The sequence below is a fragment of the Spermophilus citellus genome (genome assembly GCF_964194105.1).
Source record: "Spermophilus citellus genome assembly, chromosome: 5".
NCBI lineage: Eukaryota > Metazoa > Chordata > Mammalia > Rodentia > Sciuridae > Spermophilus > Spermophilus citellus.
The window spans coordinates 151,577,119-151,599,298 of record NC_138186.1 but is presented as its reverse complement, the minus strand read 5'-3'; the positions used below and the strand labels follow the sequence as shown (position 1 = coordinate 151,599,298).

The 22,180-nt window shown below is 38.0% G+C and overlaps 1 protein-coding gene across 13 annotated transcripts in view; it reads right to left on the bottom strand.

Moving 5' to 3' along the window:
• Nucleotides 1-9,839, bottom strand: part of AIG1 (androgen induced 1) — a gene marked incomplete at its 3' end in the record, with an annotated part of 233,542 nt that extends 223,703 nt beyond the window's left edge. For 10 of the 13 annotated variants that reach the window (XR_014022018.1, XR_014022019.1, XM_081294570.1 and 7 more), the window contains exon 1: nt 9,425-9,705. Coding sequence is in view for 11 of the 13 variants with exons in the window: in XM_081294570.1 (XP_081150696.1) it covers nt 9,425-9,565 (141 nt within the window). Of the gene's footprint in view, nt 1-8,953; nt 9,324-9,424; nt 9,706-9,731 lie in introns of those variants that run through there. The other 3 variants (XM_081294568.1, XM_081294569.1, XM_081294567.1) reach the window with 2 other exon arrangements.
• Between the last annotated feature and the right edge of the window lie 12,341 nt (nt 9,840-22,180).

Here is a 22,180-nt window from a genome sequence, read left to right as displayed (position 1 = left end):
ATGTTCACAGAAGCTTTATTTAATAGCCCCGAACCAGAAACAATCCAGATGTCTTTTAATGCACAAATAGTTAAATAAACTGTGGTGTAGCCACAACCATGAAATATTACTTGGCAATGAAAAGAAACAAACTACCAATAGACGTGACAACTTGGATGACTTTCCAGGGAATTATAGTAAGTGAAAAAAGGCAATCCCCAAAAGCCAGATTTCTATGATTGAACTGATGTAACATTCCTGGAATGACAAAATCATAAAAAGAACAAATCAGTGGTTGCCTGGTTCAGGGATGAAGTGGAAGTAAAAGATAGGTATGGTCATAAAAAGACTATGACTGTAAGTGTCTATATCTTGACTGTTTCAATATCAATCTCCTGATTCTAATAATATACAACAGTTGTATAAGATGTGACCATTAGGGGAAACTGTGTAAAGGCAACTACACAGGTGTCTCTGTATTTCTTACAACTGATGTGACTCTACAATTACCTCAAATAAAATGTCAATTAAATATAAAAGGATTAATAAAAATAATTTAAAGTAGCATTCACAACAACCCTAATAAAAATAAAATAAGTATAAACCCAGCAAAATAGGTACATGAGCAATATGTTGAAAACTACAAAACACCAAAGAAAGAAATGTATTTATTTATTTTAGTTGTAGATAGACACAATACCTTTATTTTATTTATTTATTTTTTATGTAGTGCTGAAGATCGAACCCAGTGCCTCACATGTGCCAGTCCAAGTGCTCTACCACTGAGCCACAACCCCAGCCCCCAAAGAAATTAACTCAGAAATCTAACTTAAGATGCATACCTCATGTTCCTGAATCGGAAAAATAAATATTAAGATGTCAATGTTCCCTAGATTGTTATTTAGATTCAGTGACATAATGCTAAAGAATACCAGTGGGATTGTGTGTAGATATTGAAAAAATCGTTTCAAAATTTAGACAGGAAAACAAAGTAATTAGAATAGTCTGAACAATCTTTGATAAAGAACCAAGTTGGAGAACTTAAGGCACTACTTGCTTTCAAGACATACCATAACACTACAACAGTCAAGACAGTGTGATACTGAAGGACAAAGATACTTTCCTGGCAGAGAACAGAGTTCAGAATTATACATATACATAGCATGACTTAGGAATCAAAAGCCAATCAGAAGTGAAAGGAAAATCTCTTCAAGAAATGCTGTTGGAAAGATTGCACATCATATACAAAAAAAAAAAAAAGGAAAAGAAAGACTCAAAACTATAAAACTTCTAGAAGGAAAAAGGCAGGGGTGGATCTTTGTGACTTTATTTTAGGCAAAGAGTTCTTAGATACATCAAAAACAGGTTCCAGCTGGGCTCAGTGGTGCACACCTGTAATTTCAGTGGCTTGGAAGGCTGAGGCATGAGAATCTCAAGTTCAAAGCCAGCCTCAGCATTCTAGCGAGGCTCCAGGAAACTCAGTGAGACCCTGTTTCTAATAGAAGACAAAAAAGGGCTGGGGATGTGGCTCAGTGATTAAGTGCCTCTGGGTTCAATCCCCAATACCAAAAAAAAAAAAAAAAAAAAAAAAAGTTCCATAAAATAAAAAAAAATAATAGCTTAGATGTCATCAAAATGATAAACTTTTGCTCTGCCAAAGATATTACTAATAAAATTAAAAGATAAGCCACAGACAGGGAGAAAATATTTGCAAATCACATATTTGACAAAGTATTATTTTTTTGGCATACATAAAATTTCTCAAAGCTTAATAATAAAAAATCAATTTTTTATAGGCAAAGATTTGAATCCATCCTTTTTCTTTCTTTCTTTCTGTGTGTGTGTGTGTGTGTGTGTGTGTGTGTGTGTGTTTTGTTCTGCTTTGTTTTGTTTTTATTTGTTTGTTGGTTGGTACCAGAGATTGAAAACAGGAGCACTTTACCTGAACTACTTTCTCAGTCCTTTTAATTTTTTGAGACAGTGTCTTACTACATTGCTGAAGCTGGCCTTAAACTTATGATCCTCCTGGCTCAGCCTCCTAAGTCACTGCAATTATAAGTGAGCACACAACTGCACCCAGCTTGCACACACTCTTTAACAATCACACACACACACACATACACATAGGCATACACACAGAGAGAGGATAAAAATGCATAGGAAATATAATTTAACATCATTAGTCAGGAGAGAAGCACAAATTAAAATCAAGACAATATATCATCAGGCAGACACCTTTTAGAACAGCTAAAACAGAGAAAAACCCACACTGAAAAGGACACAGAGCAACTGAAAAATTTAGATATACTTCAACTTATGGATAGATAAACAAGCTGTGGCACCATGGAATACCACTCAGCAATCAAATGGGACAAATTATTGATATGCAGGAAGTGAATGAATCTGAAATGCATTGTGCTAAGTGAAGGACACAGACAGACTCAGAGACATGCTGTAGGCCTATTTTTTTCTAGAAAACAAATCTGCAGTTGGTAAAAGTCAGGGGAGGGTTCGACTATAAAGAGGCCAGCACACATGAAGGGATGCTTTTAGGTGGTTAATTGTAGCCACACAATTCTGCCAAAACTTACAGAGCTTGCACCAACAAGAATTTTGAAGTATGTGAATTAAAAACCAATTTTTAAAAACCAATTTTTAAAAACCATGTGTATACATTTAACTTTCTTCTTAAAGTACATATATGATTGAAAAGAAAAATATCAAAATACTAACATTGATATCTGAGTGATAGCTGTAATTTCTTAAAAATTATATGACTTTTTTCCTGAAATATGACAACATATAAATGTACACACATATATCCATATATATCTGTAGTATGACTGTTTCTGTGTATGTAAACACCACCTTGAAGCACTAAAATACTAAAATGCAAGGAAACTAGGCAGAATTTAAGATGTAATGTATTTTCTTCCCTATGATTTCACATAAATACATATGTATAATAAGTTTTCTTTTTCTTTTTTTGTGGTGCCAAAGTGAGGTAAAAAATGTACAAATTCTCTATATTAGTTATGCATTGCTTTTGAAATTAAAATTTTCAAATTATAATGCAATCTTAGAGAGCTGACAACATGAAGGGGCAGGCACATTGTCTGACATCTTATAATTCCATGCCTCCCTCCTTCATCTTATTCCACTCCCCCAAGAAGCTTATCAAGGGGTGTGTCATTTTCAAAGACATTTCAGTCCCCACTGCACTGGTACAGGACTACGGTGCAGGTGAGAAATGAGTCCTTCAACTTCACAGCCACAGGCTACACCAAAGAAAGAAGTGGTATTATGGACTCCTGAGCAGTAAGACTTTTCCAAGCATGCTTGGATCAAAGGAACATCTGATTCAATGTGGAAAATTGTACTATTGTTCATGCTTCCACAGAAACATGTGACAATTCAGGGGAACATAGAGAAACAAATGAAAACCCTCAAGAGCAGCTACCAATTTTGCTAAATGTTATACCAGACACCGGGGAATGGTGAGGATGAGAAAAGAAGTGACCTCAACCAGTGGTCAGATGACTTTCTGTAATTTCAATAACATTTGCAACTAAGAGAGGGAATGGGTAAATCTACCACCAACCACTTCCCCAGATCTGACAAAATCAGGCCCCTGTTTTATGTCTGATCCAAAAGCAACATTTGCACAAAGGTAAGGAGGATTCTCTGCAAAGGATTAATCTCAGGATTATTCTCCAGGTTAGGGAAAAAAAAAAAAAAAAAAACACGATTTGATGCTTTATGCTTATGTGCACATTATGGTCTGAGCCTACTGAAGTAAAATGTGCAGATTCAACCCCCCAAAAGGAAAAGTGAAAAACAACAACAACAACAAAATCCCACCTAAGTTTGTTCATGAACTTCTGGCCTTTACACGGCATTCTGTGCTTTTCACTGGCTAAACACCATAGTTAGATAATAACATGCAAAAGCTCTTCTCAAGATATTTTATTTCCTATTTAAATTAAGTCATGAACTACAGTCAAGACTGTCTTTTATGATAAGTAGGTAAGTAAATATAAGGCTAACTCAATTGCAAAATTCTGTATACTTATGCAGTTCACTCTGCCTTTTCAACATTTTTCCAAATGTCAAAAATTCTCATGAGCCTTAAAGCAAAAAATGTATCAACCAGGTATACTTGACCATTTCCTGCTTTGAACAGCACAATCTCTTCCACATCAGAGCCCTTATTTATCTGGCTCCTTCTGTGGTTTTCCTATGGATTTTGATAACAAAAACAACAATGTACCTAGATTATATTACCTTTAACTTCTCCAGAAATTCTTTCACTCTGCCAAATGTGTTTGGCTTTCATAAAATTACAATAAAAGAAACATCAACTATAAGGACATTCCTGTACATTCTGCCAAAAAAGTAATTTAAGGAATTATCTATCATGCTACCTGATGTCCGTTATATGAGGATCTGAGTGATAAATAACCTTGAAAAGTTAATGTGTGGAAAGAAACTGTCTTTTTCCTGATAAATTGGTATGCGTCCTTTATTCCAAAGCTAAGGACTATCAAACAATTTCTTCATTTTTGCATTGGCTGCCCTAAAGCTTATTTAATTCATTTCTCAATTGTAATAACTACCCATCTCTGTGCCTGTTTCTATTTTTTTCTTTTATTTTCAAGTTGTAAGTTTTTACATGTGTTTAATTATGTCATAGTGAAAGCCACTTTAAATATGTTTTGAAAGTAGGCAGAATGCCTACATGAAGGCTGGGCCCTACAGCTATCCCACATTAAACTACAAAATTCCTAGAGTAGCTTTTATCAAACCAAAATGTGCAATGGAAATCACCTGATAAGCTCAGTAAAATGCAAATTCTGACTCAAGGTGTGGGGTGAAGCCAGCTCCCAGAGATAGCAGCTCATGTGGGTCTCAGCCCACCCTTTGAGTAGGCAGCATCTTGGCAACAATATACTGCCAATGCATGAATGAAAAGTCCAGTACAGGAGGAATAATGAGGATCATAAAGAGTAAGTACCATAAAGCAGAGCAAAAGAGATAGCCAGATCTCTGTTCCAATCTTTAAAAATCCAACTCTCAAACCCAATATCATTATTAATTTAATTTTTAATAACAAACTCACAGTTTATGTTTTTCAAAGAAGTTGGTTCTGACTTATTTGTTAGGCAATTTACCATACACATCCAAATAAAGTTCTGGTTGATATGCTGCTTAAAATTTCTATTATTTTTAATATTTCTGGAGGAGAAAAGAAAAGAATGCTCATTAAAAATCTGGAAAGGGAAAATTCCCATATACCCCAAGTACTAGGGTGAAGCTTCAAATTACAGTTGCCGTTTTCATTTATTTATTGCTGGTTTTATTTTGATTCTTCTTTTTATATTGTCTTTGGCAGTATCTACGAGAAGGATCACAGCAAGGAATAAGGGAACAAGTCTCCATCATCTTAAGAAAATTCATCAGTTGTGATATTTATTAAGGAAATACTGGAACATCAGTTTGTTTAAAATTTTCATTTTTTTCCAGATTATTTCCAGTTAAGAGGATTCCTTCCCTTAGCCTTGGCCTGGCATCTTGCAAACAATAGTTTCTGAAATAATTCACAGTTAAGAAAAGGCCTAGGGCTGGGGTTGTGGCTCATCGGTAAATTGATTGCCTAGCATGTGCAAGGACCTGAGTTTGATCCTCAGCACCACATAAAAATAAATACAGGTATTGTGTCCAACTACAATTAAAAAATAAATATTAAAAATATATTTAAAAACAAAGAGAAAAGGCCTAACATTTTCCAATGTTTTTCAGTCTATAAATTCTCACACTGTGCACATTACATGCATGTCTTCTCCACAGAGTTTCATGGGTAAAAACCTATGTTCTGGTTAAAGATAAAATTAGCCAGTTATTTAATATACAAGGACTAGTAGAGTATGTTGTTTCACATAAGTAAAAAAAAAAAAAAATTAGGTTTTTTTTTTCCAGGTCAGAAGCTTTAAAGCCAAATGTATGAGTTTTCTATTGCTCCTGTAACAAGTTACTATTAGTTCAGTGGCTTAAACAACACAAGTAATTGTTTCACAATTCCTGAGGTCAGAAAGTCCAAAACTGGTTTTATTGGGTTAAAACTCAGGGCTGTGTTCCTTCCAGAAACTCCAGTGGAAAATCCATTTTCCTTATTCTCAGCTTCTAAATGCCTTTCACACTCCTTGGCTCATGACCCCTCTTCCATTCAGCACCAGCAATGTTGATTATCTATTTGTGACTTTCCTCCTCAGTCACATCTTCTTTCAAATGACTCTTCTGTTTCCTCATTCCATTTCTAAGGACCCTCAAGATTCTGTGGTAGTGTCCATTCCGATTGTATTTTCATCAGTCTTTGAGAATAAGAATCATTCCAAAAGAACCAAAGCCATAACATTGGGCCCAACTAGATATTCCAGAATAATCCCCCTATTTTAAGGTCAGTTGACCAGCAATCTTCATTCCCTTTGCTATACAATATAACATATTCACAGGTTCTGGCCATGAGGATGTTGAAATCTTTGGGGACCCATAATTCTGCCTACCACACCAAGACAGTGTTTCTTTTTCCATTTACTAACTTGAACTTTCCAAAAATGATCAGGTTCTTTTACAATCTTTCAATACTAGGAAAAGAAGCTCTTGGGCCATAATAGTATGTGATTACTGGTAATAATAACATGCTTTCCAGTTTTTGACCATGAGCTCTGATGCTATTAGAATGACTTTCATACCCAAAGAGCAATGCAAATACAGCTAGAGGCCACTACCATGGAATCATCTGCACCTGGAGACATTAGTCCGCATTTCCCGACTCCCATTAGAGTAAACTGATGCCATAGAACATGGAATCCAACTGTGACCATCAGGATTAATGCCCTGACTCTGCAACCAGGTTGGCCAGAAAAAGAGCCTTCTTATTAAAATTCTGATGAAGCTAAACCCTCTTCCAAATTGCTCCAATAAGTTTAGAATCATTAAAATTGTCAAAGGCACTAGGAAATAAAGTTCATTCAGTATCTTCTTAAGTACACAAAAAAATGTAAAATTAAACAGGTACATTTTAGTAGCCTCATCTTTTCATGCCATCATGGCAGACTGACAAGATGGTTGCTTTAAGCTCTAAGGACTTGAAATCTCTAATAAAAAGAGTAACACTTTGCATGTGAGCTTTTACAAATATATTCCAGACATACTTTCTCACAGGAACTCTTGGCTAAGTATAATTATTGTATTTCAATCAGGAGCCACAAAGTGTAAAGATTTTGAAGGGTTGGCTAAAGGCCCTATACACACACAGGGCCAAATATAAATACAAAAGTACAAGTTTTATATTTGAATCTATCGTCTAAATACTGGAATAGAAAACAAAAGTATAGTTTTGAGATTACTGATGTTTAAAATAGGCAAGTCCAATAATCAAATGTTAAAATAGAAACTGCATGACAGCACATCAGACTGACTCTACTACCATTCCATGTCACACGAAGGTTACAGGAGGTGTATTGTTTCTTGTGAGCCTTGTTTTCTAACACATTAGAAGCGATGCCATTGTGAGAAAGCAATCCTCTCTCTTGGGGTAACCAACACACTCAATTTCCACCCCTCTCACCACTGATCCATTCACTTGTTCCCCGCAAAATAGCATCTAAGGCAAGGGCAGGGCTGTGCACTGTTTGAAGAATCTATGGCTCCCTCCTTAGCAACACTCAAATGGGCCAGTTCTAAGAAAAGATTTGCCTTAGGAATGGGATAAGGAGTTTGTTCACCTAGGCCCTTAAAAGAATTCTGAACATCTATGTGTGTATTTTTAAATACATCTAAACATCTTTAACTTAAGATTAAATACTTGAAGAAGGGACATGATTTCTGGTGCTCTGTATATGGTACTTGTGTCTTTTACACATCTTTACCAGAACTTTAGGGATATAGAGATAATTCATTCAATCTATGCAAAATTTCTGCATAACATAATTGATGAAGCCAATTCTTATTGATAAGCTACTCAATCCAATGAGTCTTTCTGTCAAAACAACTCCAATTGGTTTTCAATCAGATATGAAGATAGTCCTGGTGACAGTCACATATTTTCTGAATGCTAAAAGGAGCATTCAGAAAAAAATAAGACACAGCCTTGGCATTTGCTCCTCACCTGGATGAATGGAGAGGAAGAAAGGCTATTGGAAAGAAATTCACATGCTCAGAGGCAGATTAGTTTCAAGAAAGAGTTGAAAGTGGAAAATTTGAAAATGAAAACTTGGAGCACTCCATGTGTGCCTAGGATTGCTGGGGAAAAGAATTTAAATTGCTCACTGAAATATATTGCAAATATAAGGTGGTATTCTAAAGCCTCTAATGGCTTTTTTTTTTTTTTTTGAGGCATACTGAACCTTTGGAAAGACCTTAAAGTAAGTATCAAGTTCTCTTTATCAAAATGAAGGTTCAATCAAAGTGATGATAGCTGTGGTGTGTGGCCAACTTTGTGTAAATCTTGAACAGACAGTTCCAGCATTCCAGCAGCTGGTTCTGCATTTTCTCTGAGTCCTTTAGAACTCTATTGCTTTTGTTTTAACCCTCTGCCCATGCTTGATAGTCTTTTTGTGTGCGTGTGTGTGTGTGTGTGTGTGTGTGTGTCCTGATCTTAGTCACCTTTGGCCCAGAAGTTCCAAAGTCCACCCTGTGTCCCTGTGGAAGCCCTTTTAGTGCCAGAAACAGACAACCTTTAAAATAATAATAACCTATACCTGTTAAGAGTATCATGTGGTGCCAACAGAGGACCTGCTTATGCAAACACTGCAAACTTATACCAGAGGAGACCAAGAGCAGTGCACAGCCACAGTAGGAATACACTTTGAAAATCTCTCTCCCTTGATGTTTCTGGGGCAAAGGTTGCAAGGAAACTATTGACAATGGGCAAAAAAAAAAAAAAAAAAAAAAAAAAAAAACAGATGCAAACAAGTTAAGTTTATTAGGTGCTTCATCTGTCATAGAAGAGGGATTTGGGCACTTTCACACGAAGCTTCAAGTAACTAGACAATACCCAGTTTCCTTCGATGCTGCAAATTTATCCGGTGGCGATGGCGGGTGCTCTAGAAAGCACCTTGAGGGCGAATGCGACTGAGGCCACTCGTGATCAAGGTCGTCGGATGCTTTGGGTAGATGATGAATCTTCTCATGTCACCTCTTAGAAGCAGGTCTGTGTCCCTCTCCAATAGCCCACCGCCTGGCCACGCCCCACCTCCACTCGTCCCCAGCTACCAGGTAACGGTGGGTGGTTCCGAAGGTGCCACAGCGGAGGCAGCCAGGCCTTCAGACGCTGTGAAGCGTCACTGGGAAGACGGGAGCACAGGGGAAGGCGCGCAGGTGCTGGCGCCCGCGAAACGGGACACCGGGCACAGGGCGGGCGGTTGGGGGGAGGGGACGGCCTTACCAGATCAATGAACGTCAGAAATTTCCAGCTCCCTCCGTAGGTCTGATGCGAGGGCATTTCGATGGCCTTGTAATTGCACAGGATAGAGCAATAGGACAGCAGGATCGCCACCCGCAGCACCTGGCAGGGGACAAGCGCCATGTTCGCGAGAGGCCTGGGCGGGCCGGGCGGCGCGGAGGGCGCGCGGGCGGCGCCAGGCGCGCGGGGGCGAGCGCCGTGGGAACCCGGACGCGGCGTGACAGGGGGCGGGGGCTGCGGGAGAGCGCGTGCCCCGCGGGACTGGCGCGTCCGCGAGCGCCCGGGCGACCTGCGCGGGCGGGGCGTTGTTTGTGGGCGCTCCCGGTGGCCGGCTGCGGCCAGGCAGGCGGCGTGGCGTCATCTCTTCCGTCACCTTCGTCATTCTGCTCCTGCTTTCGCTGGGCCCGGGAGACCCGGCCGGGGGCGCCCTCTAGGCGTCCCGGGAAGGGGTGGGCGGGTTCCGAGAGTGTCACCCGGGCTCGGGAAGTGCACAGTGACTTGGGGAACTGCCGCTGATGGCATCTGCCGGGCGTGGAGGGAGCAGGGCCGGGCGAGGGGGCCAGGAACCTGGATTGAATCAGGGGACCCTCCTGTCAACCAGTGTTCCAGCCCCTGGGACGCTGCTCTGGGCCAGGCGAGGTGCCCAGTGAGGGTCCAGGGGAGGTGTCAGCGCTGTCAGGTCGCCCCTGACTCATAAATCGTGCTTTCGGGCGGGGACTACCCTGCACTGTTCTGCGAGAGGTTTATCATCCTGACAACACACAACACAAGCTAGAATATGAACTTTGGACAAGAGGTTTATAAATGTAAAGTTATAAAGAAAGTAGTGCCAGGTAACACTTGCTGCTAAAGACTCCATTCAATTCAAAAACAAAAGCCATGTGCTGTAACTTAAGTCCTTGGGGCGTTAAACTCACTTTTACCCATTGACTTCCGCCGCCCCACCCCACCCGCAGTACGAAACCAGAGCTTAATGGGACGAAAATAAATATAAACTGGATTCCCTCTGCCTTCCAGTAAATGTTGTCACTCTAAAGTTGCCTCAGTCTGTGGGCAGAATTTTTTTTTTCCTTAAATCATGATCGTATTTCAACCAACCAGATGCAGGGTCACACTGTGATAGACCACATAGGTATTTCCTGTGGATCCATTTAAAACAGGTGTCCTCTCCAAATAGTCTCTGAGTCAGAGAGGATGTGGAGTAAGAAGTGGCTGGGTAAGCATAGCTTCAGAGGTAAAGAGAAAGTAGCAAATCAGAATGTTTTCCTGCGTTATTTTCAATGAACATCTAAACTAAAAAGAGACCCACTAGATTTTCTGAAATTGGCTTTGTAATTTTGCTCATAGAAATTGAAATCACAAGGTTGTATTAGCATAAGATTGTTCTTCATTGATGATTTATAGACTTACTGTCATGTAATAGTTGGGTCTATTTTTGTGTGTATCCTTGTTACATATTCATAAGTTCCCAAAAAAGATTTTTTGGAGACTTACCTAGCTATCAAAGGCCTTGACAAAGTTTTTTGTGTTAATGTGATATTCTCAAAGTTGGATGTACCTTTCCTAGTTTAGATTTTAGAAAATCATCTTAAGACTCCCTGTCCCCATCATTACAAAATAAAATGATATTTCCATAAAGCTCTTTAAATTTTTTTCCCTATGGTCAGTTTCTTTTCAAATAAATAATACTTAAGTGTTCAAACATAATAGGTTTGGTTGTGTTGTGTGATTTGCTAACCATAATGAGATAGTTCTATATATTTTTCTTTTTTTAATATTTATTTTTTTAGGTGTAGATGGACACAACACAATGCCTTTTTATTTTTGTGTGGTGCTGAGGATCAAACCTTGGTTCTGTCCGTGCTAGGCAAGGACTCTACCGCTGAGCCACAATCCCAGCCCCAGAAATTCTATATTTTAAAAAACGAAGCATTTGCATAAAGCTTGACTCAAATACTATTTTATGAGAATGTCAGTCTACAATTTTTAGAACTTCTTAATCACTATTTGTAAACATGTCCAGGGTTGCTCTCTTTGATTTTAATCCATATCTAATAATGTTATTCATGTTTTACAGGTATTCTTTGTGATATAATATTGATATACACACAGATTATATTTTACAGTGTAAATAATACAATAGGCTATTGCTCTTAGAACTTCACTCAGTAGGTTATTTCTTTTTATAAACTGTAATACATTACTCACTTCTACGTGTGTATGATGATTCCACATTTGATTTAAGGAATACTGTTTACATTCTATAGAAGAAATATCTGCATGCCACTTTTTAAATTTTTTTCTTCTACTGCACCATTAATGAGATGGAAAAGAAAATCCTTGTCCTACTGAGTTTGATGGATACTAGTAAACATAAGAAACACCAAGGGAAGATTTCAAACCCTATTTTAACTTGTAGTTATTTTAATGTTCTTACTCTTAAGGCTGTATAAGGGCTGAGAATACTCTAAGTACTTCTAAAAACTGATACAAATTCTGTGTGTGTGTGTGTGTGTGTGTGTGTGTGTGTGTGTGTGTGTTTGGAAGGGGAGAACTTGGACATATTGGTGGTGATAATACCTGCTAATTTTGGAAATGACAAGAACCCCTGTGTCTCCCTTATGTTGTATTCCAAGAAGCCAACTTCATTTAAGTATAGGTCTTTGCTTTAATATTCTAGAGGAAGAACTGTGTTTATGTAAAGTTTATGATAATCAATGTCTATGCATTTACTTTAGTTCTGCATTTACATTAAATAAGCAATTTCTAACAATATCAATATATTTGGACCAATAATTTATCCCCCTTCACACTTTTTTGCCACCAAAGGGGTGGAAGTCAGGACATGTCCTTTTCAGAGGCTTGGGCATTGGAAAAATCCTCTCACTATTGCAACCTTTCAGATGCTTATTTTTTCTTTATTATGAAAGTAGCATGTTGATAATATGAAAATAGGAAAAAATTCAACATTAGCTCCACCCAGAGAAAACACCGAATATTTTAGCATTTTCCTGCCTGTTTTTTTTTTTTATAATGCCTAGTTAGAAGGGTGTAACCTACTATATAACCATTTGCATCATTTAAATTTATCTCTTAAGTTTAATGAGAATTTTCCCTCATGTAAAATTTGTGAAAATCATGTTTAATGATTGCATAGTGCAACATAATACGGATATATCATATTTTGCTTAAACTTTTCCCTGTTCTTGGTTGTTTCCAGTTTTTTACCACCAAAAGTACACTGTAATGTCTGTGTTTTGAATTGAGAAAGTCACTTTTCAAGTATTCTTTGGAGCTCAAAACCAATTAAGAAACCACACTTTTATAACCTAACACGTATACTTGTTCACACCTGTTTATATGAGCTGAGGTGCCAAGGAGAGTGCTTTTGCCCTGAAGAGCAGTTGAGAAAGACTAAGCGAAGTAGGTAAAAAATCATTTTTCCTGAAATTGATGCTCATTATAGCTTTTAAATTTTGCCTTAGATATAAAACGTAGTGCCAATACATTTGATTAGCCAGATATTTTTCCTATTAACCAGGAAGAGTTGTTTTTTGTAGGCCAAATGGAACAGCAGGCACTAGCAGTTTTGTTGATGTTGCTGACTATACCAGATTTGCTGATTTGAGAATGGACTGTTTGTTATAGAGATCTTTGCTAAGGTATGAGATATCTAAATGCTAAGAATTCTATCAAGAATTGTTAAAAAGCTTTAGAAAAGTTAGTGTGTAGATCAGTGCACAGATCTCATTCATAAGTAATGTATCCTACTGCTAACAGTGTGCTGGCCAATGCTCCTTGTCCTGCTTGGAATGTTCTCTCTTCACATACAGTCAAATCCAGCCCATCCCATAAGACATGGTGTTTAAGCCCATATCATCTGAGAACCCCCCTTGGGGGTTTATGATCTGGCCTTCCTATTCAGAATGATCCACCTGCATGGTTCATTGGTGGTTCAAATTCTACATATATAACCTGTACTCATTATTTCCTTCTCAAAAATTGCCCTCTCTGCAGTTCCTAATTTCTGGAAATAGTACCTGCCTTCCATGTGAGAAACATCAAGACAGAGCCAGATGGCCTGAGGTTCCAGCCTCTTCTGCTCAAACATGCTGGAGGCATGGCAAGATAAAGGTCATGTACTACCAGAATTTTCCCAGGGGAGGATACTGTGGGTTTTTAAATGTTTCTTTTTGTAAGCAACTTGGGTAGATGGTGATGATGGACATAAGGACCTCCTAAAACATTTTAGAGTAACAACAAAGAGTTGCTAACTGTCCTCCACCCTCCACATGGGTGTCAGAGTAATTGCAGAGTTTTGTTTTGATGAGTGGAATATATAGGAATTGAGGAGCAGGGCTAAATTTTGCTCTGGATAGTAGAGGTGGGGCTATCATAACCAGGGTCCTTTTTTTTCACCACCTTTAGCCTCTATTCTAAATAAATACTGAACAAATATTTAAAGACTATTTCAAAAGGTTTTAAATAATTTTGAATGTTTTCACCATAAAAAAGAGATAAATATTTGAACAGATAGATGTATTAACCTGATTACACAATGTCTACATGTATTGAAATATCATAATACCCTACTAATATGTACAATTTTATGTATTGGTTTAAAAACTAAATTTAATTTGATAAATAAAAATGTTTTAATGCTGGGCTGGGGTTGTGGCTTAGTGGTGGAGCACTTGGCTAGCACGTTCAAGGCCCTGGGTTCCATCCTCAGCACCACATGTAAGTAAATAAATAAATAACATAAAGGTATTGTGTCCAACTACAACTACAAAAAAAAAAACACATTTTTTTTAAAAAAAGATATTGTGCCCAACTACAACTAAAAATTAAATATTAAAAAATGTTTTAATGTCATAAGCTCAAATCCTGTAGAGACCAGACATATACATAGTTAAGCTATGTGTAAGGTAATAGGACATGACTAGGCCTATGAAAAATGAGAACAAATACCATTTACTTTTATTCTAATAAAGGCATTCCAATTTAAATTTTTGAAAATGTTGTGTCTTAGTCCTCTTTCTGTTACTATAACAGAATGCCTGAGAGTAATTTATAAAGGAAAGACATTCAAGTGATGGTCTGGAGTCTTCAAATCCAAGATCAGGTGCTTGCATCTGTCAAGAGACTTGTGCTATCGTATAACATAATAGGAAAGTAGAAGGGCAAGTGGATATAGGTGGAAGAGGAAAAACTCAAGGAACAGGCTTGCTTTCTAACAACCCACTTTCACAGTAACTGGCCCAGTTCCATGAGAGAGGCCTTAATACCTGATCACCTCTTAAAGCCTCCACCATAGCAGCAAATTTCAACATGACATTATGTCAGCCAAAATAAAGATCACATCTGTGTTCTCTAGTCAACTAGCAGGTCTCAGGGCAGGACTTCTGCACTCTCCTTTTGAAAGAGCACCTTTTTAAAAAATAATAATAATAACTTAATTTTATTTATTTATATTTTTATGTGGTGCTGAGGATCGAACCCAGTGCCTCACATGTCCTAGGCAAGTGCTCTACCACTGAGTCACAATCCCCAGAGCACATTTTGACCCTCTTACCCAGAGTGTCTACAGAACTCTGCCAGTCCTGCTTCAAAGTCACTCTAGACTCCTCCCCTTTCAAAGCCATGACAACTGACACTGGAATTGACAACCCTGTTCCTAGGTGGGACAGGAGGCAAGCATGAGGATGTGTCACCCAGAATGGAAACTCCTTGTCCTAGCAGTAACCAAGTGGAGGAGCACTAGCCTGTAGGGTGCGGGTGGAAGTGGTATGTGGCAATACACTGTCCCTGCGTAAGGAAGGTCTGCAGAAGCTAGTGCTCCTCCACATGGTTACTGCTAGGACAAGGAGTTTCCATTCTGGGTGACACATCCTCATGCTTGCCTCCTGTCCCACCTAGGAACAGGGTTGTTCCCCCTGCACTTACTTCATTGGCAGGCCCTCACCATGTGGCCACTGCTGGGAAAGGGAGTCTTCAGATTCCTGTGGCCCAGCCCAAAAAGCAGGACTCCAGTAACACAAAAGTGGGGTTTTATGGGTTGGGTTGTGTTCCTCCAAAAGATATTTTGAAGTTCTAACCCCTGGTACCTCAGAAAGTGACCTTATTTGGAAATCGGAATGCAGATATAATTACTTAAGATAAACGATGTAATACTGAAATAGAGTAGGCCCTAATCCAACATGAATGACTGGTGTCTGACAGGAACAGAGATCCACACGAGGAGAAGGCCCTCAGAAGACAGGAGCAGAGATTAGACTGATGGAAAGCCAAGGAATGCTCAGGGTTATTGACTGTTTCCAAAAGCCGGGAGACTAGGGCACACAGCAGATTCTTTCTCAAAGGCCTCCATAGGAACCAACTCAGCTGCACCTTGATCTGAGGCTTTCAGCCACCAGAACTGAGGAAACAAATTTCAGTTGTTTCAAGCCACCCAGTTTGTTATGAATGCCCTAGCAAACTAATATAAGGGAGAAAAGGGTGTTGGGAGACCATGAAGAGTTCCTGCCACAACCAGTAAATTAGCTAAACTGCCCAAGGTTAAGAGTCAATTATAGTAATTTGTTCTTTGCAACATTTCTCAGGATGGAGCTTTCACTTTTCAGTCTCCTGCTATTGCCTTGTTGAATAAACTCTGCAGCTGGTTTTCCTGCCTCATCCCCTGCATCCCACATCACCCTTCTCACCACCACTAGAATTGTCTTCCTAAAAATATAGGTCGATCAGATCACGTCTCTTCTCAAAAATAGTGATTTCCCATGGCCTACAGGAAATCTCACTCCCTTAGAGTATGACATTTAACGTCTTCCATGAGTTAGCTGACCTTAACCCAGTTTTTCGACTTCCATGATTGCATCTCTTTAAATAATTGCATATTCTGTTTTCATAGGAATGCTTGCTTTTTCTCCAAAACTCAACATTTACTTTTACTAAATGTTCAGTAAAACATTTCCATCCCCCTCGGGCACTAATAATTCACAGCACCTCTCCATTGGTTGAAATTCTACTCATCTTCCAAGGTCAGTTCCGACTGGAATTCTATAATAATGCCTTATATTTGCATGATATTTTGTCAACAGGAAAGCGCTTTAACATTATACTAAATGTCATGGTGGCACCTTCTACAGAGGTCTATGCTCTCTCTTCCCTTGGGCATCTCTGCACCGTCACCCATGCAGCAGGGACTTACCTGAGATGCCCTTCACAGTTGCCAGGCCATAAGTGAGGTAGTTGGCAGTGAGCGTTCCCTCTTTTGTAAGATGGAAAACTTATCTCTTGATAGTTTAGGTTACATGAAACAGCTAATTAAACTATCCCCTTGGGACCCAGACTCTTTGTCCAAAGAAGGCAAGGCTTTGCAGGAACCAATGGCCTCTCCATAAAAGCAATATTACAGAAATGTGGAATGCAGGGATGATGGGATGGGCTGCTCCTTCTTACCATATTAAGCAACTTTTCCCCAAATTAAGGGCAGCTAAAATGTCTGCAGTCCATTTGTTGGTCCCCTGTGTTAGTCATCCAGAGAGTTAGCCGAAAGTCCATTTGGGAAGTTAGCATAATAAACATCCAGCACAAAAGAAGAGCTCAATAAAACTAAATGAAGCATCAGTGTTTTGTTTTCAGGAGACTTGTGACTTGCCATGAGAGATGGTGGTAGCATCAGGCAGGTAGCCTTGCTAAGAGCCAGGAGGCAGTTTAAATGATCTGTGAATCTAGACAACTGAGAGCCCAAGCTATTTCCACTTCTCTCACCGAAGAGAAGACCTAGTACCTTCGCAGGCCTCTTGGGGCTAAGTCTTGTTCTGAAACCTTCAGGGTCTGAGCATTCAATTTCTATTCCTCTCCAAAATTTGTTTATCAGTAAAAACAAACCATTTTCTCAGGTCACTGATGGGTTCTGAATGTAGAGGAAGGTATCAGTGGATAACCGTATTTGGGAAATTACATGGAAGACCATGATGTGGCTGTCCCAGGCCCTGGCTCCAAGTAAAGTTAGAATCTTCTGGGAGGACTCCAAAATATTTACCTAGTGCAGTCCTTATCCTAACCCATTTTTTCCCGTTTCACTGTCTATTTGATGGCTGGTGCTACAGTAGCCACCTTATAATCATGAGGAAAAGAACAGAGATTTTCAGAGACATTTGCCCATAGAGCAATAACCTGCTAAACCAACAAAAAACTGTGGTTTCTTTCCAGATTTCTTATGATTTTTCATAAAAAAATATTTATTTAAAACAATGTAATAGAGTGTTCTATCACAAGAAGCTAAATGATGATACAAGAAGATATATTTTGTGTTATTTTCTGGTATTCTTTAAAAAGTGAAGAATCATGAAAATATAAGAACAAGATTTAAATTTATGTATTTTTATATAATAAACACTCATAGAATACTATGAGCCAGGTGCCAAGCTCTGAGCACTTTGCAAGTATTAATTCATTTCGTCCTCACTGAAAATGGTTGCTATTATTATTTTCATTTACAAAAGAGGAAATGTAGAAGCAGACTCAATTAAGTCAACTACCCAAGTTCACATGATCTATAAATGGCAGAGCTGGGTATGAAAACCATGTGTTGTGAGTTCTTAATCATCACACTGGACTAGCAGTACAGAATGCTACTAGTACATTCTCACATAGTAGGTTCAATTCCTTCTCTGCCATTGACAGGTCCTGGGATCTGGGTTGTTTTTCACCTGTTACAGTAAAGTTCTGACCTCTTCTCACAGACCCTGCCTCCTCCATCCAGGCTAAGGGCCATACCTGACAGAAATGTATCATGCCAGGCATAAACGATGTCTACCATTGATCATCTCCATGAACCTAATGATGTCTAAATCGTAAGGAGGAGAAAATTCTATCTAAGAATTCCAAGAGGCACAAATCTTTTCATAGACTTTTAATTTATTGATCATCATTTGTGATCATTTGGCCATGCCACTTAATCAACAGAGGGATCTGAAGTCATCTTCTGAAAACTGGAGCTCTATCTTCTTTGAATGAATACATCTTCAATACCTATTGAAGATCGTTTTCCCATTATTCTTTCACATAAATGGCATTTGGTCACCAGGTTCATCCAGGAATTCTATTCACTGGCTTGCTGATATTGCAGAATGATATTCTTTTTAAGTTTTGCTTTAGTCAATGAATTATTTTCTTTCAAAATACTATTTCCTTCTACCTTAAAATATATTGGAGATCAGTCATCACGGAATGACAGAATCTTCTACTTGAAGGAAGGAAGACTAACTACTCCTGGTGTTCCAGTTTATAAATGCTGAAACTGAGACTCAAAGAAGAGTTCAATGACCATAGTTTTAGTTCACAGAAAAAAAATTGAGCAGAAAGTACAGAGAATGCCCATGTTCCCACATATGAATGTTCTTCAACTTACAGTGGGTTGGTATTGCTATAAATCCATCTTAAGTTGAAAATACCTTAAGTAAAAAATGCATTTAATTCACTAAACATACCAGAATCCTGGCTTAGTAACAAAGCACCCTTTAAAGTGTTAGCTGTGGTGTCGGCTGACTGGGAGATGTGGCCCAGCATTGTGACAGAGGATTGTATCACATATTTCTGTCCTGACAAGAGATCAAAATTCAAAGTTTAGTTCTTCGTGAACATATACGACTTTTACACCATCCTAAAGGTGAAAGATTGTAAGTCAAACTATTGTGAAGTCAAAGATCATCTGTATCTTGTCCCCCTTTATCCCTACATGCAGTTTCCCCTAATATCTAGAGGTTGCTGTCATGTAATACTTCTGTTAGAATTGATGAGACAGTATAGAATCACTATTAATAAATAAAGTCCACAGTTTACTGTATGGTTCACTCTCCATGTTGCTGTGCAGTTCTACAGGTTTGGACATTTTTAAAATAACTTGTCATACTGAGTGAATGAATGTTGGATTTTGTCAAGTGCTTTTGCTTCTGTGATCATACATTTTTCTTTTACTGGTTGATATGATGGATCATATAAATTGATTTAATTTTTTTTCTTTTGCAGTTGTAGATGGACCAAATGTCTTTATTTTATTTGTTTGTTTGTTTGTTTTTTTATGTGGTGCTGAGGATGGAACCCAGTGCCTCATGCATGCTAGGCAAGTGCTCTGCCACTGAGCTACAGCCCCAGCACTTAATTGATTTTTTAAAATACTCAACAAGACTTTCACACTTGGAATAAATTCCACTTGCTCGTGTTATAAAATTCTTTTTGGACATTGTGGGATTTTATTTCCAATAATTTGTTGAGGAATTTTGAATGTATTCATGAGAGAGATTGCTTTGTAGTTTCTTATATTATCTTTGGTTTTGGTATGTTGGCCTCATAAATGAGTTAGGAAGTGCTCCCTTTAATTCTATTTTCTGGAAATAGACAGTAGAGACTTGTGTCATTTCTGCCTTCATTGAAGTTACTACTGATCCCACCTGGTCCTGTGCTCTCTCTTGTGCAAGATCATAAATTATCTATTCAATTATTTTAATAGATATAGGCCTACTTAAATCATATGCTTGTGTGTGTATGTGTGTGTGTATGTGTGTGTGTGTGTGTGTGTGTGAGTTTTGGTAGACTGTCTTTTGGGGGAGTTAGGCTACTTCATCTAGGTTGTCAAAGCTGTGGGCATAGAGTTATACATCAGATTCCTTTATTCCTTCACAGGTAGTGAAAGTACCATACAACAAAGCATTTCTAATTCTTTCCTCCCATCCTTTATAACATGTCATTGTGTTTCCTTACTGTGTGTGTGTGTGTGTGTGTGTGTGTATACATGCACATGCATTGGGAATTGAAACCAGGTCCTTGTGCATGTTAAACTTGTTGTCTACCATTGAGCTACAGCCTTTTATAACATCTCTGTTCTTCATTTCACGTATCCATATGCTATAATCACCAAATGCACTGTTCTTATTTGGAATAAACTATTATCTGTTAGACCAATTAAGAAAAAGGAAAAGAAATGGTTACCTTCATTCGTTCCTCCCATGACATTCTTACTCTCTTTACATGAGTCCTAGTTTCTGATCTAAGTAGTTTTCCTCCTCTAGAAAGAACTGTCTTAACATTTCTTGCAAAACAGGTTTACCAGCACAAATTCCCTCAATTCTTGTCTATTTGAGAAAATATTTCTCTTTATTTCTGCAGAATAATGTTGCTGAATACAGGATCCTAGTGGGGTTTATTTTTTTCAACACCTTAAATAATTCATTTCATCTTCTTGCTTGTATGGTTTGAGACTTCAAGGTAATTTTGATCCAACTTAGTCCTGCCTTTCATGAATAACTCTCAGAACAGTTATTTATTAATATTTTTACTTCCTTTTCTTATAAATATTTTATTATAGTAATTTGTAACCTCTTTGATTCCAGAAAATATCATTTACCCTAGTCATTTTTCCTCCTCTCTCCATCATTCTAGAAAAGGAGAAAGTACTCAACTGAACATCATGTCAATCATCTTTTCTTCTCTCAGGCAGCCACTGACAAGTACCCACCTTTATCCCTTATCACTGAACCACTACTACCACCCAGCCGGGCTACCCTCTCTTTAATACTTCTTTCTTATTCTATTTATCCAGCCATACTTTGCCTACCTTTTATTTTGCTTTTTTCTACTAATACATACATTATGGGGTCTTCAAGAAAGAAGGTGGCACTTTAATTATACATTAATTTCTAACACCATTTCATTGGTATATTTATAATGACATAGAAATCATTGTGTATTTACTTTGGAGATATCCATCACATTCTAGCAGTGTTATCAAACAAGAAAAACAACAAAACACATAGAAAGCATCACATTCATAATATATTAAGCAAGACTGCAAAGAATACTTGGAACAAAGAAAGGTATGTTTAGACAGCAAAAGAGACAACATTTGATATATATGTGGTCTTGGTTTTACTGAATGGAAATTCAACTTCACTTAGTGAGCCTGCTGCAGTGTCAAGATTAGTTGATGTCATCAGCTTTCCTGATGTAGCTTTTATGTGTTTGGGATAATTAGGGAAAGTCATTTTTCTATGATTGCCTGAAGGTAAGCAGAGAGAAGATGGGTGAGGAATCAGATCTGATGGGCACAGTGAATCCCAGCTGATCCTAGGGAGAGTGAACAGTTATCTGATGTCCCTTAAAGAAAGTTTTTACAATTATGACTATTTTTAATTTTAGTTTTTTCTTTTTAATTGACATATTTATGAAGTATAATGTGATAATACATATATGTAATGTGTAAATCATAAAATCAGAATAATTATCAATTCTGCCTCCTTAAACATTTATCATTTCTTTGTGTTTGGAAAATTTGGACTCCTTTTTTTCTGGTTCTTCATGAAGTGTATAATAGGCTGTTGTGAGCTATAGTCACCCTTTTGAGCTATAGAACACGAGGGCTTATTCCTCCTAACTGTATTTTAGTCCCTGTTATCCCACCTCCTCCTCTCTCTCCTTACAGTCCTTTCTAGCCTCTAACAATCACCATTCTACTCTCCTTTCTTTTGAGGACAGTTTTTGTCTGTTTGTTTGGTTTTAGCTTCTACATGTCAGCAAGAACATGCAGTATGTCTTCCTGTGCCTGGCTTATGTCACTAAATGTAATGTCCTACAGTTTCATCTTCTTGTTGCAAGTGACAGATATTCATTCTTTTGTGGCTAAATAATATTCCATTATATTTATAATATACATATCATATATATCACATATATACATAT